Genomic DNA, 12,553 nt, shown 5'->3' with positions numbered 1-12,553 from the left:
TTCAAGAATATCAACATCACAGCAGGGGGGATCCTTTCGACCGATAACCATATACATTCAAAGCTGAAATAATCAAGCGAGTTCAGGGCACCACGGCAGGCTCTAGTTCAGAGGCACCAAGCGGATTCTTTCCTTATGTACGTTCCCAATCTTCACTAGGTGCGACTAACCACTGATACTATCCCTTACCAGCCCTTCCAAGGAATCCAGGTTGCCACAACGATATCATTTGCATCCACAACATAATACACGTAAAAGGCCGCCGCTGTGATACATGCATGGTTGCAGTACAGGTAGACCCGCTGGCCTACATGGAACTCCTTATCCGCCAACGCACCAGTCTTGGAGGAAGCCAGGATACCATGTTCCTGGGAAACGCGGATGACGCCCCAATCGAGTTTACCCACCACAGTACCAAACCCAGGATAATTCGGGCTTACTTCTTTGGATAATGCGATAGCTCCTGCATTAATCAAGGCCTCGTTCCGTTCGGGGTAGACGCTACAGACTTCGGCGGCGATTCGAACCGCTTGGTCTTGTATTTGTACCAGACTAGTTGACACCTGTTGTAGATCATTGGCAGGGAAGTTTCCTGTGTACCAGCATGGTTAACAGTGGGAAACTCTATGCATGTCCAGTTATCTCTAGGACTTACCTGCATGAAGCTCCAGTTTGGTGTTCCCCGGCAGCTGCGCCTTCAAACTACTCACAACGTGAGCAGTGGGCGTCGAGCCAATAGACACGACGAGCTCGCGGTCTGCAGGCAAGAGGCCTGATGCACCTATAACGCTCGAGAACTCCTCGCTTAGCGTCTGCTGAGCTTGTTCCGAGGTCCGGCTAGCGTACGAGTGCCCAGCGTGGCAGTAGAAGCCATAGATCTGAGCATGATTCGATGCTTCAGCCCGCTTGACCAAGCTATGCAGTGCCGAGCTTCCTGCAAGCACGCCAGCACGATGGGTGCCCACATCGATCTTGATAAAGATGTCCCATGGCTGGTCTGCGCCAAACCTTTCGAGAAGGGAAACCTGCTGCTCATTGTCCACCATGAGGAGGATTCTCAGGGACTTTCGCAGCTCTGCCAGCTGGGGCAGGTAGCTGGATACAACGGGCAAGCCGTACAGACACTTTGAGATGTTAGTCACGGGATTGGACCAGCGGGTTGAGATCTGAACATACTTCATCAAGCAGGCCTTCTTTCGCCAAGGGCAGAACTCCACGGATCTCTGCCAACGTCGATGCCACCACTGCTCTGTGCTTCCCCTCTCCTAACATCATCCTCGTGACCTCGAGAGCCTGGCTGGTTAGCAGCTTCTCGACTGTATGAGCTAGATGATTCTTACCTTGAGCGTCTTGACATGCGGTCTAAATCGGATACCAAGCCCCTCGACGTCTTTGTGGAGGGTCTCTACATTTTTCTTTACGGCCGGAAGGCTGATTATGAGTGAGGGAGTAGGCAAGTCCGACACCGGCTTGCCGATATAGGACTGGTGGTGTTCAAGAGAGTAATCCATCGTGATGGTCCGGAAGAGGTTTGGGCCACTGGGGTTCAGGAGCGTGAAACTGATGGCTGATGGCCTATTTACCAGAGCGCATACATGCGAAAATTGAGAATGTAAATCTGAGTTGTTGCTCCGAATCCCAGAATCACCGGGGTTTGGTAGGCCGGTGCAAAAGGGTTGCGTGTTTAGGAGTCGTCCGAAGTGGGTCACGCCGCGCATGTCGGTACTTCGCTCATCGGCTCCGAACCGGCGCTACCATCATTCTCCTCACTAGCAATTGGATTTAGACAGGGAATATCGGGTGCATTCAGGACATGTGATCAGAAGAGTCACACAGCCGTGCTGTAGTAGTAGCACAAATTGTTGGACAGCCCCCAGGTTGATGTCGCGAACCACTTGCCTCGTGGCATGATGGGCATCAATGTGACTACTGCACATTAGTCACTTAGGTAGAAATGCGTTTCTTAAGTTGAGTATATGTTCTTCTGTTTGATCACCTTAGACCTCACCGCGCTTGCGTAACGACTCCGTGCACCCATTGCCGTACGGCGAATCCTGGTCCATATCAGCAAGGATCCCCGCAAGTCGTAATCGTGAGTTCAAAAGCATGATGAAGCGTATAGTTGACTAATATGAATTACCAGGTGTACCGCCCAGTTCTCTCAATCATCGAGGCCATATCGAACTCCACGTATATCTCTTCCCTGTGGTTGGCTTATTGCCAAGATCTCGTATAGATACCTTAATGATGTCAAGTTATGCCGTCTGCATTAACGCTTCAGACTTCTTGTCTTATGCAAGACTGGATACTTACTCGATCAACGATCCAGTCAGCTGCCTTGAAGCTAGTGCACTGCTCTATACTTAGAATGTATTTGCACATCTGGGTAGTTGAGCAGGGTGGCAATAGCATTCTTCTCAAAGGGTATGACAAACTGATAGCTCTCATTCGGGCCATCTTCCTTAGCACGTGGAGAGGAGATAGCCATGGTGTCAGGCATGGCGAATTAATCAGTTATCAGGTGTCGTTACGCTTCGGGTCGGCCGAATCCGAAATCGCTGTCGTACAGGGGCATCTCGCCGGTCCGTCACTATAAAAGACAGAGGCGGGAGCGAAGAACAGGCTTGCTTTGTTTCTGATAACTGTCACAGCTTGCAGCGAATCTATCGCCGATATCTCTATCGCAGTTTGTGTGTTTTGCCCATGTACGACGTTATGCAGGTCATGGGCAAGTTTTCTGAAACGACATCCCTTTGGGTCAGCTGGTTTGGAAAATTCGTAGACAATCCTGTATAAAACCCGTTTCCTGGAATCGCTGGAGCGAGTCGGTTGCGCATATCAACTGCTTCGGCGAAAGGGGCTGGCGAAGAAAGGCCGTCTTGGTACCTCTGTATGCGAGTTCTCGAAGATATACACCTTTACAGGGCTATCACCGCATCATATGTAGATACCCATGACGCATCTTGACAACGTGGTGGAGATTGCGCCTTGAGCTTTGATGTTTTGCTCCTCAGCAGGTGGAAATGGAAAATGGGTGCAATCTAAGTGATTGGCGTCCTTCTCGGATGAGGGAGGGTGGTGGATGCAGAGAGGAGGATCATCCCACAAGGTATAGAATTCAGCTGGAACCCCCTCACCAATTGGCCGTTGTCCATATCACAGAGCGCTCCCTACGTCATTCTTTCCAGGCCGAGACCTGATTCATCCATAAACGCATTCGCCGTGAAATCCAGACGATTCATCTTGATCAATGATTTGAATCTAGTATCTAGGCCGCCTAGCCATTGTAGGGCGAACAGAACTCTGCTGTTCCTTTTGACAATATGATAGTCCTCTTGGTCGTTTCTAAACGATGCCGGCCACGTGGCGACACTGCCCAGGGGTTCTCTTTAACTCTGGCTCTTTTAACTGGGCATAGTGCTCTTGTTTGTCTAGAAATCAAGTTGGAAGAGGGAGAGTGATGGTTGTAAGTACAGACAGATAGGCGATCCAGAGTAGAAAGTGGGTACTCTTCCCGTTTCGGATGGCTTTCATACCCCTAAAGGGACAACCGTTGGGCCACCTCCGGAGCCATGATTTGGGTATGACAGAATACTGGAAAGATGATTACCACTCGGATTCAACAGCAAAGAGTCTTAGCAGACGGCTCGATGGAGGTTTTATAAGCGCTGGGCCACTGGCACCCCATTCAGATAGACAACGGGAAGGATCAGTCTCATCCCGGAGTTGAGTCTTGCAGAGGGTGCACAGATGCCACGAGTGAGTAACTAGTATCGTTTTACGATAGATCGCATTCGAGCTTGTCTGCATTGAATGAGGATGATAAGAAAAGTGCATTTAGCTACACAAGTAGTTCATATGCTTGCAACTACTGAAGGTCGCCAAATACAGATATATAGGCCATACCCCGCAGTACCATGGTATAAACATTCCTGTACCTGTTAAGCATGTAAGCAGCGTGTCACGGCGATGCATTAGGTTTACAGGAGGTCCAGTGAGGCACCGTACAGCATCTGGTACATATTCCTCTTCTTGTCCCCTAACATGTAAGAGGGACAAGATTCAGTCTCTTTACGAATTGAACCACACCTCTGACCCTGATTATACCTGACCTCATAGTAACCCTTTGGCACGACGTAAACACCAATTACTCTCCGCGACATTTTATAATGCTCAGACACGTGCGCAGATAAACAATGCACAATGTGTCTACATTTCGGCAACCCCAACAACGTGTTGCGTGAAGCCCCTGTAGTCCAGCCATAAGTATGCAAAGCGATGTGAAGGTGGAGGATCACTTTCAGATTTATTGCGGACTCAGTACCCGGGTGTTAGACCTGTGGGCTCGGATTTGCGTGGTGAACCCATCCGGACATTGGATGGAGGGTTCTTGAAGTAAATGAGTGTCTGTATTATATCTTTGGTCTCCCGTCGGATTCGTGTTCCAATGGGCTAGGAAAGAATATAAGCTGGCTTGGGGTAAGATGGTATGCATATTCTGGCGACTAAGCTGTTCTGCGCAACTATTCTCAAAGGAAACAGACCATTTGTCGTCTTCGTCGTCGTCGTCGTCCTCCTCCTCGTTGATAACACAGTTGTAACAAGTGGAATGAACCTCGAAATACACGCATCGTTAACATGAAGATACTCCGTACAAGGGCGGGTGTGCTCAGTCCCCCGAGTCCGATCCGGGTGTGGAGCTTATGGCTTAGTCAGCGGGGTTACACAACAGTCTGCATGCATATGCTGGTCCTACCCAATAAGCTACCTATGTTTGTACCTATCGTGATCCAGAAGAAGAGCTTCTATTCCCAAAACCACGAGCCAAAGCATTGAGACTTAGCAGCTTTATCACAGGGCCTTCGCTACATACAGACAGACTTACTACCGAGCAACTGCAAATTGCAGAATAGCCGCAGTTGATTATTAATACACAACTGCGAAACAGCCCCGCCGCCATGGAAACGGCGCGGGGTTCTGGCGGTTGCGTCACGACTAACTTTACGCCCCCTGCCGTTTGAGGGATAAGTTAACCCAAGATGGCGGAATACTCATCTTAAAGAATCCCGAATCCACTGTGATCTTGGAAACAAAACCGCTTGACCCCCCGCATTGGCATGTCTTTCCGCCTTCTCAGCTCACGCACATTTGCTACATTTACCAGACACGCCGCCAAGATGCCTGCCGTTCAATCTGCATATGACCCCAAGGACATGAAGTTCCGCCACCTCGGCCCTACCGGCCTCAAGGTGAGCGTGCTGTCCCTCGGGGGTTGGCTCACCTACGGAGGCACCCAGAAGGGCGAGATTGTCAAGAAGTGCCTAGAGACGGCATGGAGCCACGGTATCAACACCTTTGACACCGCCGAGGTCTACGCCAATGGCGAGTCCGAGGTTGAGATGGGACAGGCCCTCAAGGAGCTCGGCTGGCCCCGGGACGAGTACGTTCTCACCACCAAGGTCTTCTTCGGCACTGGCCGCAAGGAGCCTAACACCCGTGGCCTGAGCTGGAAGCACATTGTCGAGGGCCTCAAGAGCTCGCTGCAGCGCCTGGACCAGCCTTACGTGGACATTGTCTTCGCCCACCGACCTGACCCCGCCACCCCCATGAAGGAGATCGTCGAGGGTTTTACCCAGACCATCCGCAACCTCAACCTGGCCTACTACTGGGGAACGTCGGAATGGTCCGCCACCCAGATCATGGAGGCCACCCAGATCGCTGAGAAGTACAACCTCATCGCACCTGTCGTTGAGCAGCCTCAGTACAACGCCTTCCACCGAGAGCGCTTTGAGGTCGAGTACGCACCTCTGTACAAGCAGTTCCAGTATGGTACCACTATTTGGTCGCCTCTTGCCTCTGGTTTCTTGACTGGCAAGTACAACAATGGTATTCCGGAGAACTCGCGCTTCGCAACCAACAAGGACTTCTTCGAAAACACTGTCAAGTCCCTGCAGTCTGAGGAGGGCAAGGCCAAGATCGAGAAGGTCAAGAAGCTGACCACCCTAGCCGAGAAGCTGGGGGGAACTGTCGCTCAGCTCTCGCTGGCTTGGTGCATTAGCAACCCCAACGTCAGTACCGTGATCCTGGGCGCCACCAAGGTTGAGCAGATCGAGGACAACATCAAGGCCCTTGCGCTCTCTGACAAGCTGACGCCCGAGATCTTGGAGGAGATTGAGAAGATTCTGGACAACAAGCCTACTCCTCCGCCTAGTTACGGCCGGGAGAGGTAAATCAAGGATCGGGGATGAGTAGTTGGTTAGCAATCGAGCGGGACCATGGACGCAGCGATGTTTCATGTTAGGTCATGGATGTAGACCAAAAAGGTGTAGATGTAAGAGAATCGCTACAGATGTCTAGACTTGCCTGAATCATACGGTGGTCCTCCGCGAACACATGTCGCCGGCCCAGTGGATTTGAAAATGAGTCGACCACATGTCGTGTCCATCACGGTGTGGGTGGACGTGGCGTAGGCCGTAACCGAGACTGAGATCTCTATTCACTAGCATTTACCTGGGACCCTTGTAGGTTCAACACGGAGAATCAGGTCTGCTAATAGTACATTGGTTTGGCTGCTGGGATCTCCCTTGACGGGTACCGCTCTCCAGTGCGCACAATACGTACAGCGACCTTGCTGGCCCAGTATCTCTTCAAGAAAATGGTTCTCATCCAGTAGTGTAATGTCACCAATGTCAGGACCTAGCCATCCAGTCATTTGAATTTCGAAACATTTTTCTTCTTTTGTTCTCCATCAAGTCTAGTATAGAACCTACCAAACCTGATGAATCCCCAACTTAAGAGTGCAAATGTTTGATGAACCGGAAGAAGTTTTGTGTCCAGTAAGTAGTCTGCCAGGTTTCTCAACATCGGTCCCATAGTTCGGATTAAGGTGCCGCGGGCTCTCTGTCAGGGCATTTATCGTGTTGGCTTCTTCATGTATGGGCGAAATATGCAGCTCGACTTTCAAGACAGGTAAGGCATAATGATACAGCGTTGGGTGCTTATCAGAGCCGGGGCATCAATACTTGGTGGCGGGAAAGAAGCACTTTCCATTGTAGAACAATAATATCAGTAAGGCAGCCTGTTTGTAAATGTGTAATGCATCCGATATTCCGACTGCCTCTCTTATCTGCCGATTGTTCCAATTCTTGACAACCATTTGGATAGGAATGTGGGCTTGTCTTGGTCGATCGCTTTGTAAAATGTCTTGAAAGGGGGGCCAATGGGTGTCATTAGGTTGCTGATGTGTGCTGCTACGATGTTTTTAGGTGCCATCCGAGTCTACCACCAACCTTGTCTCCCTGATATCAGAGCTGCATTCCGAAACTGGGCACCAATTTCTCCAAAGCGATTCATGTGATCTGGCCCCTTCCACCAGAAACCTGGGAACGGGGTCGTTCTCATATCACAAGCGTCTTGGTCCTCTGTCCACAAGTCACGACGTTGCACAAGTAGTTCATCCATGGGACGTGGTCCTCCTCTCGAACCAACGGATGTACTGTAGAAAGGCCGCCCACACTGTATGAATGCTGGGCAAGCAAGCATGCTGGCGCAGTGCGAGCCAAAGGGAAAGGTGAACATCGTTTCAGATGTTGGACCAGCAGCAGCGAACGGCTTGCGCGCCAGGGCAGGTCATGCACCAGAGGTTACGATTGCCCTGCCTACACTACACAGCTGCGTACACACACACACACACACACACATGGGCAAACGCGTATATCAATCAAGAGCAACGAAATGTAGATCGCAGAATGAAACGAGACCGAGACGGGGGATACTCGGCACCGAGATTAACGAAGGATCCATCTTTCCCAAGATATGTTTACTCTCCAAGCAACCGTGAGTAGGCGACCAAGGCGCGACGCCCATCGAGCGGGCGTCGCATGGCCGGGCTGCCCGTGCTATCTGGAGAGGAAAGGGAAAAGAGAGGAGAGGAAAACCGGCGCCGAACGAATTTTGTATTTGAGCTTCGCTGGTCTGGGACGGCTGGTGGGGCCTTTGGGCCCAAGCCCAAGCCACACGCGGGCAGCAGAGATGTGGCGGGGAGGCTTGGGGACGCCCGGGTTGAGGCTGACTTTGGGCGGCCGCTCATTGGCCAAGGCATTTACCGAGGAACCGAATTCCGGTGCTTCGAGAGGACAGGGCCCGTGGTGCCTTGGTCGCAGCGACGTCTTCCAACATCCAGCGACGAGCGACGACCCTGCGGAGACGGTAGCTGTTGGTCCAACCCTCTTCACCATGATCTCATCACGCGTCGGTGTCTCGGCCTTGCGCCAGGGTGAGTCTGATCTCCTTTTCTGGGTCAATTGGGAGGTTGCGGCTGGCGACGACGGGGTTTGGTCGACGTGGGTTTCGACTTGGAGTCTCGCCATGCGAAGACGGTCCGTCTGACTTGGGCGAGCAGCCAGAGGAGGCGATGCGAATGGGGCGATCAGGAGAGCATCGACACTTCACTGAGACGCCAGCAGACGCCGCGAGGGCTCTCCGGGAGCAACCCACGTAATGCACAGAGCGCTAACGTCTATTTCTACTCCAGCCGCAAAGAAGCCCAATGCCGCCTTCTTTTCCCAGAACCTGCCTCGCCTGGCACTGGGCATGCAGACTAGGTAACTGACCGACGGCCCTCGCGGACGCCCCGACGCGGAAGCAACACGGGAGGCCCTAGCTAACTGCTCCTGCTGCAGGCCCGTAACCACGACCAAGTACAGCGAGTCCGATGCCCAGAGCCTCCTGGCCACCCAGCGCAAGAGCCGCCCCGTGTCGCCCCATCTGCAGATCTACGACTACAGCCAGACGTGGTTCGGCGCCTCCGTCTGGACGCGTATCACGGGCTCCATCTTCTCCGGTGGTCTGTACGTCTTCGCCGCCTCCTACCTGGTCGCCCCCCTGATGGGCTGGCACCTCGAGTCGGCCTCGCTGGCCGCCGCCTTCGGCGCTCTGCCTGTCGCCGTCAAGGGCGGTCTCAAGTTCCTTCTCGCCTGGCCCTTTACCTTCCACAGCATCAACGGCATCAGACATCTCACTTATGACTTCGCCAAGGGCTTCAGCAAGTCCACCATCAAGACGGTGAGCAACGCCATCTGGGCTAGCAGCTTGGTAGCTGCGTTGGGTCTGGCTTTCTACTGGTAAATGGTATCGCGAGGACAAGGAAGTGAGAGGGAGGGGCTAGGGGAGCACGTTCGCTTGAGGGCAAGACATGATACACCAAGCATGCTCTTCCTGGTAGATTCCCTGTACCTGGAGCTGCCGAGAGTGGGTAGTAAGGACGGGGAGGAGTTTGGTCACGCTGGGCTGGCGGCTAGGCTGTACATATTGTAGATTTGTATGATTGGCAAGCAATGCCATGTTCGTTCACACCGTTGCCCAAGATACTGAACATGTGACTGCGCTTCGGAATTGCTCAACCAAGTGGCTCCCACCCAACGCGGCGGGTCTTGACTAGAACAAGTAGCCGTGGAGAGACAGGTCGTAACGGTATCTCATAGCATGCCTGTCTTACGGTGTGCATGCCCCCGTCGGACAGGCAGATTCTAGCCCATACGATGCCCACCTCCCAAGAGCTACTGGCGAGATAGATGTATGAGCACCGCTGAATCCTTCATCTACAGTCATTCTGCCAAGGAACGACATGCACTGACCTTAATCGTCACCCAGGCGACCTGTAAAAGGTTCAAAGTCTGGAATGCCTCTTTAGTTGTCACGGGGTTCAGGGCTCTCGCATTCTCCAAGCTGCCCAGGTGCGATGATGCAGTCGCCTGGGAGACAACACGAAGACCGCGTTGGCCGCGTTCAAGAGGCACAATTCTGACCATATGTTTTGGTGTCACTACTTCTAGCTACCGTGACCTGCATGTTTTCTGTCCGAACTAGCAACACAAACCGCATGGCTGAGACCGCTGTGTCCACCATGTACTGTGGCAATCCAAATGCAGAGACATGAACCTATTTTCCTGTCCATCCCTCCGTCTTCCTCGACCGAAAACGCCGTTCGCCTACGCCTATGCAATGTTGGCCTGGGGTATAAAGAAGAAACGCCTGAACAACGCCAACGCGAACAGCCCTTCACCTGCAAGAAACCTCCCCCTTCCTGCGCACTGCGTTGGCCCCAAGCTTGGTGCCCAACTAACGCGTACAGTCACCTAGAGAAACCCGAAGGCGCGTGCGGCCGACTTCTAGTGGGATGCGAATGCTCGTGCGTCTAGGAATAACTGGATAAGACGGTGGTCGCTCAGTCTCACGAGCCTCTCTGCAATGATCTCTCCGACGAAGTCCTTGAGCTCGGTGGTCTCCCGTTCGCTCACGCCATTGACCCCGTTCGTCATGTGGAGATCCTGTTCTGGTGCCAGCGTACGGACAGCCTTGATGATGGCTCCCATAATGGCTTCGAACTCGATGCGATTGCCCTCCGAGCCGCCTTCCTTGAGCTTCTGGAGCATGCCCTCCGAGAAGTTTTTCAGATTAGGCAGCACGAGGATCCTGACTGCTTCAGCGCCGCCAGAGGCTGCGAGGCCGAGGATGGAGCTGTACCAGACCGCCGGGGGCATGTTGAAGTCGAGGAAATGCTTGAGACAGGTTCGCGTGATCTTGGGGCGGAGCATCTTGTTGGAGGCAGCGTACTTCTGGCAGATGCGGCCAACCAGGCTAGCAGCAAACTCCCGGAGCTGGTACTGCTCCTTCAAGGCGTCTGTGCCATTCTCGGTGCCGAGCTTGCGTCCCAAGAGGCAAGTGAGGACTGCCGCAGAGAGAGAGCTGGCGTAGGGATCGAGAAACATCTCGGGGTTGTCGACCAAGGCGTCGGTCAACTCCATCATGCGCCGGAGAACAAAGATGTCGTCCATGTGATGAGTGACTTCGTGAGAGATGAAGTTCACAAAGTAGGGAATGAGTTGATGGATGCCCGGGTCGGACCTGATGGACTCCAGGGCAGCGTTTCGCAGATCTTGGACCGAAGGCTCGGGGTTGTCGTCCAGGAGAGCAGCTTGAACTTTTCCGAAGTACATGGTGAGTTCTTGGCTGATAATGTGCTTCACGGCGGGCCGGAAGCTGGCGCCCTGGTTGCCAGCAAGTGCGGGCAGAGCAGGGTTCGCACCAGGGCCCTTTGGAAGAAGCTCTTGCGAGCGGGCCTCGGAGGTGGTCGGGTTCTGGGGGATCGCTGGTTGGCTGCCTTCTATGGCCAGCCAGTGACCTTCAGGACGGGTGGTGGTTAGCATTGGGGTTCGGTGTGAGGATAGAGGGGTTCGCCGAGAGGCGGCGCATCCGAGGGAAGGAGCAAACTCACCAGTGAAGGTCGAGTCCCTGGGCACCTTGGGCAGGGGAATGTTGATCATCTTCTCGAAGTCCATCTCCTCGTCCTCCATGTAGAACAAGGGCTGACCGGGCCCCAGGCTTGCCTCGCCGTATCGGAGGGGTCGAGTGCTGTCGTACCCGTAGAGCGGCTCGACATCGAGCTCCTGCAGCGCGCGGTCGACATCCTCCGTGGTCATGTTTGGGCGGCTGGCCTGTCGCATGTGTCGGAGCGCCGTGAGGATAACCTGTCCGATGCGATACTCAACTTCCTGGGCCATGGTACGCAGCTGCTCATCACCCAGGTTGCCTATTCCCAGCGATTCGGCGACATCCTTCACGTTCTCGGGATTCCAGAACAAGGCAGGCTCCTTGGACTTGGAGGGGGCGTCCTGCGGCGCTGCGGCGCGCGTTGCGTTGCTTGAAGCCATGGGGTCGGAGGAGGATGGGGTGTCGATGGAGCGGCTTGCTCGTACGGAGATGACGTCGCGTACACCGTACGCTTGGATGGCGAACGAGTTGCTGATCGAGATGCGAAGATGCTGGAGGAGACTGGTGTTGGTGTGGTGATGGGCGAGGCTGACGAGGGAAGTTGAGGATCAGCTCAACGTTGAGAGGGATCGGTTCACGAAGCGCAGTTCAGCCTCGTAATTGCCAGCCGTCAAGGATGTGAGTTAGCGAAGAGCTTGGGCGCGGGGCGCCGATTGCTAGGGCGGCCCGGCGGCCACGGCGCTTGGTGCTGCGCCGACGAGGTCCACTAAGCCCGCCAAAGCGCCTATCTAGGTACAGCTACAGTACAGTACCGCTCCCTCACTCACCACCCGACCACCTGACCACGGGCATCTGGCCGCCACGCTCCGGGCATGGAGCGCAAGGGGCTTTCGGGATGACTTTCCACCTGAACGAGGTTCTCGCCGTCGTTTTAACAGAAGAAAAGTCTTGAACTACACGTGGGCTATTTCCATTCCCGAGATCACTCGCCGTCTGCTTCGTGACGTGAGTTGCGACACATCCTCAGAGGAATTGGGCATGGGAATCCGGTCATTGAACAAACCCACTCCTCGTATTCATTTGTTTCTCTGACCGCGTGCTTCACCGAGCAGGCGAGACCAACCCCAAGGCAACGTGACGCCCCAACTTCGGGGGAGCTGGAACGCTAGCCGCCTCTTATTCGTCCTCGCGTAGGCTGTCAGCTGATGGTTTCTGGGTTGTAGTAACGAGACGCCGACGGACGGGAGAACTACCGCGGCCAGACGGACGCGGGAGGTTAGAC

At 53.8% G+C, this 12,553-nt stretch overlaps 4 protein-coding genes across 4 annotated transcripts; 2 read left to right on the top strand and 2 right to left on the bottom strand.

The window, feature by feature from the left end:
* Positions 1 to 185: 185 nt before the first annotated feature.
* Positions 186 to 1,511, bottom strand: JN550_010362 (uncharacterized protein; the record flags this gene model as incomplete). Its single annotated transcript, XM_049308608.1, has 4 exons — positions 186 to 592; positions 656 to 1,124; positions 1,177 to 1,293; positions 1,341 to 1,511. 4 exons carry the CDS (start codon positions 1,509 to 1,511, stop codon positions 186 to 188), a joined length of 1,164 nt encoding a protein of 387 aa, XP_049167642.1.
* Positions 1,512 to 5,177: 3,666 nt separating this feature from the next.
* On the top strand, positions 5,178 to 6,230 carry JN550_010361 (uncharacterized protein; the record flags this gene model as incomplete). The annotated part of the gene is made up of 1 exon (XM_049308607.1): positions 5,178 to 6,230. The coding sequence occupies one exon, from the start codon at positions 5,178 to 5,180 to the stop codon at positions 6,228 to 6,230; it is 1,053 nt and encodes a 350-aa protein (XP_049167641.1).
* A 1,801-nt stretch (positions 6,231 to 8,031) lies between these two features.
* On the top strand, positions 8,032 to 9,126 carry JN550_010360 (uncharacterized protein; the record flags this gene model as incomplete). Its single annotated transcript, XM_049308606.1, has 3 exons — positions 8,032 to 8,378; positions 8,466 to 8,603; positions 8,682 to 9,126. The coding sequence occupies 3 exons, from the start codon at positions 8,032 to 8,034 to the stop codon at positions 9,124 to 9,126; spliced, it is 930 nt and encodes a 309-aa protein (XP_049167640.1).
* A 1,043-nt stretch (positions 9,127 to 10,169) lies between these two features.
* Positions 10,170 to 12,145, bottom strand: JN550_010359 (uncharacterized protein; the record flags this gene model as incomplete). The annotated part of the gene is made up of 2 exons (XM_049308605.1): positions 10,170 to 11,859; positions 12,099 to 12,145. 2 exons carry the CDS (start codon positions 12,143 to 12,145, stop codon positions 10,170 to 10,172), a joined length of 1,737 nt encoding a protein of 578 aa, XP_049167639.1.
* Positions 12,146 to 12,553: the final 408 nt, after the last annotated feature.

This window comes from Neoarthrinium moseri, assembly GCF_022829205.1.
Source record: "Neoarthrinium moseri strain CBS 164.80 chromosome Unknown scaffold53_Wmoseri_CBS_16480, whole genome shotgun sequence".
Lineage (NCBI taxonomy): Eukaryota > Fungi > Ascomycota > Sordariomycetes > Amphisphaeriales > Apiosporaceae > Neoarthrinium > Neoarthrinium moseri.
The sequence above is the reverse complement of the archived record's forward strand: the minus strand, read 5'-3'. Positions and strand labels throughout refer to the sequence as shown.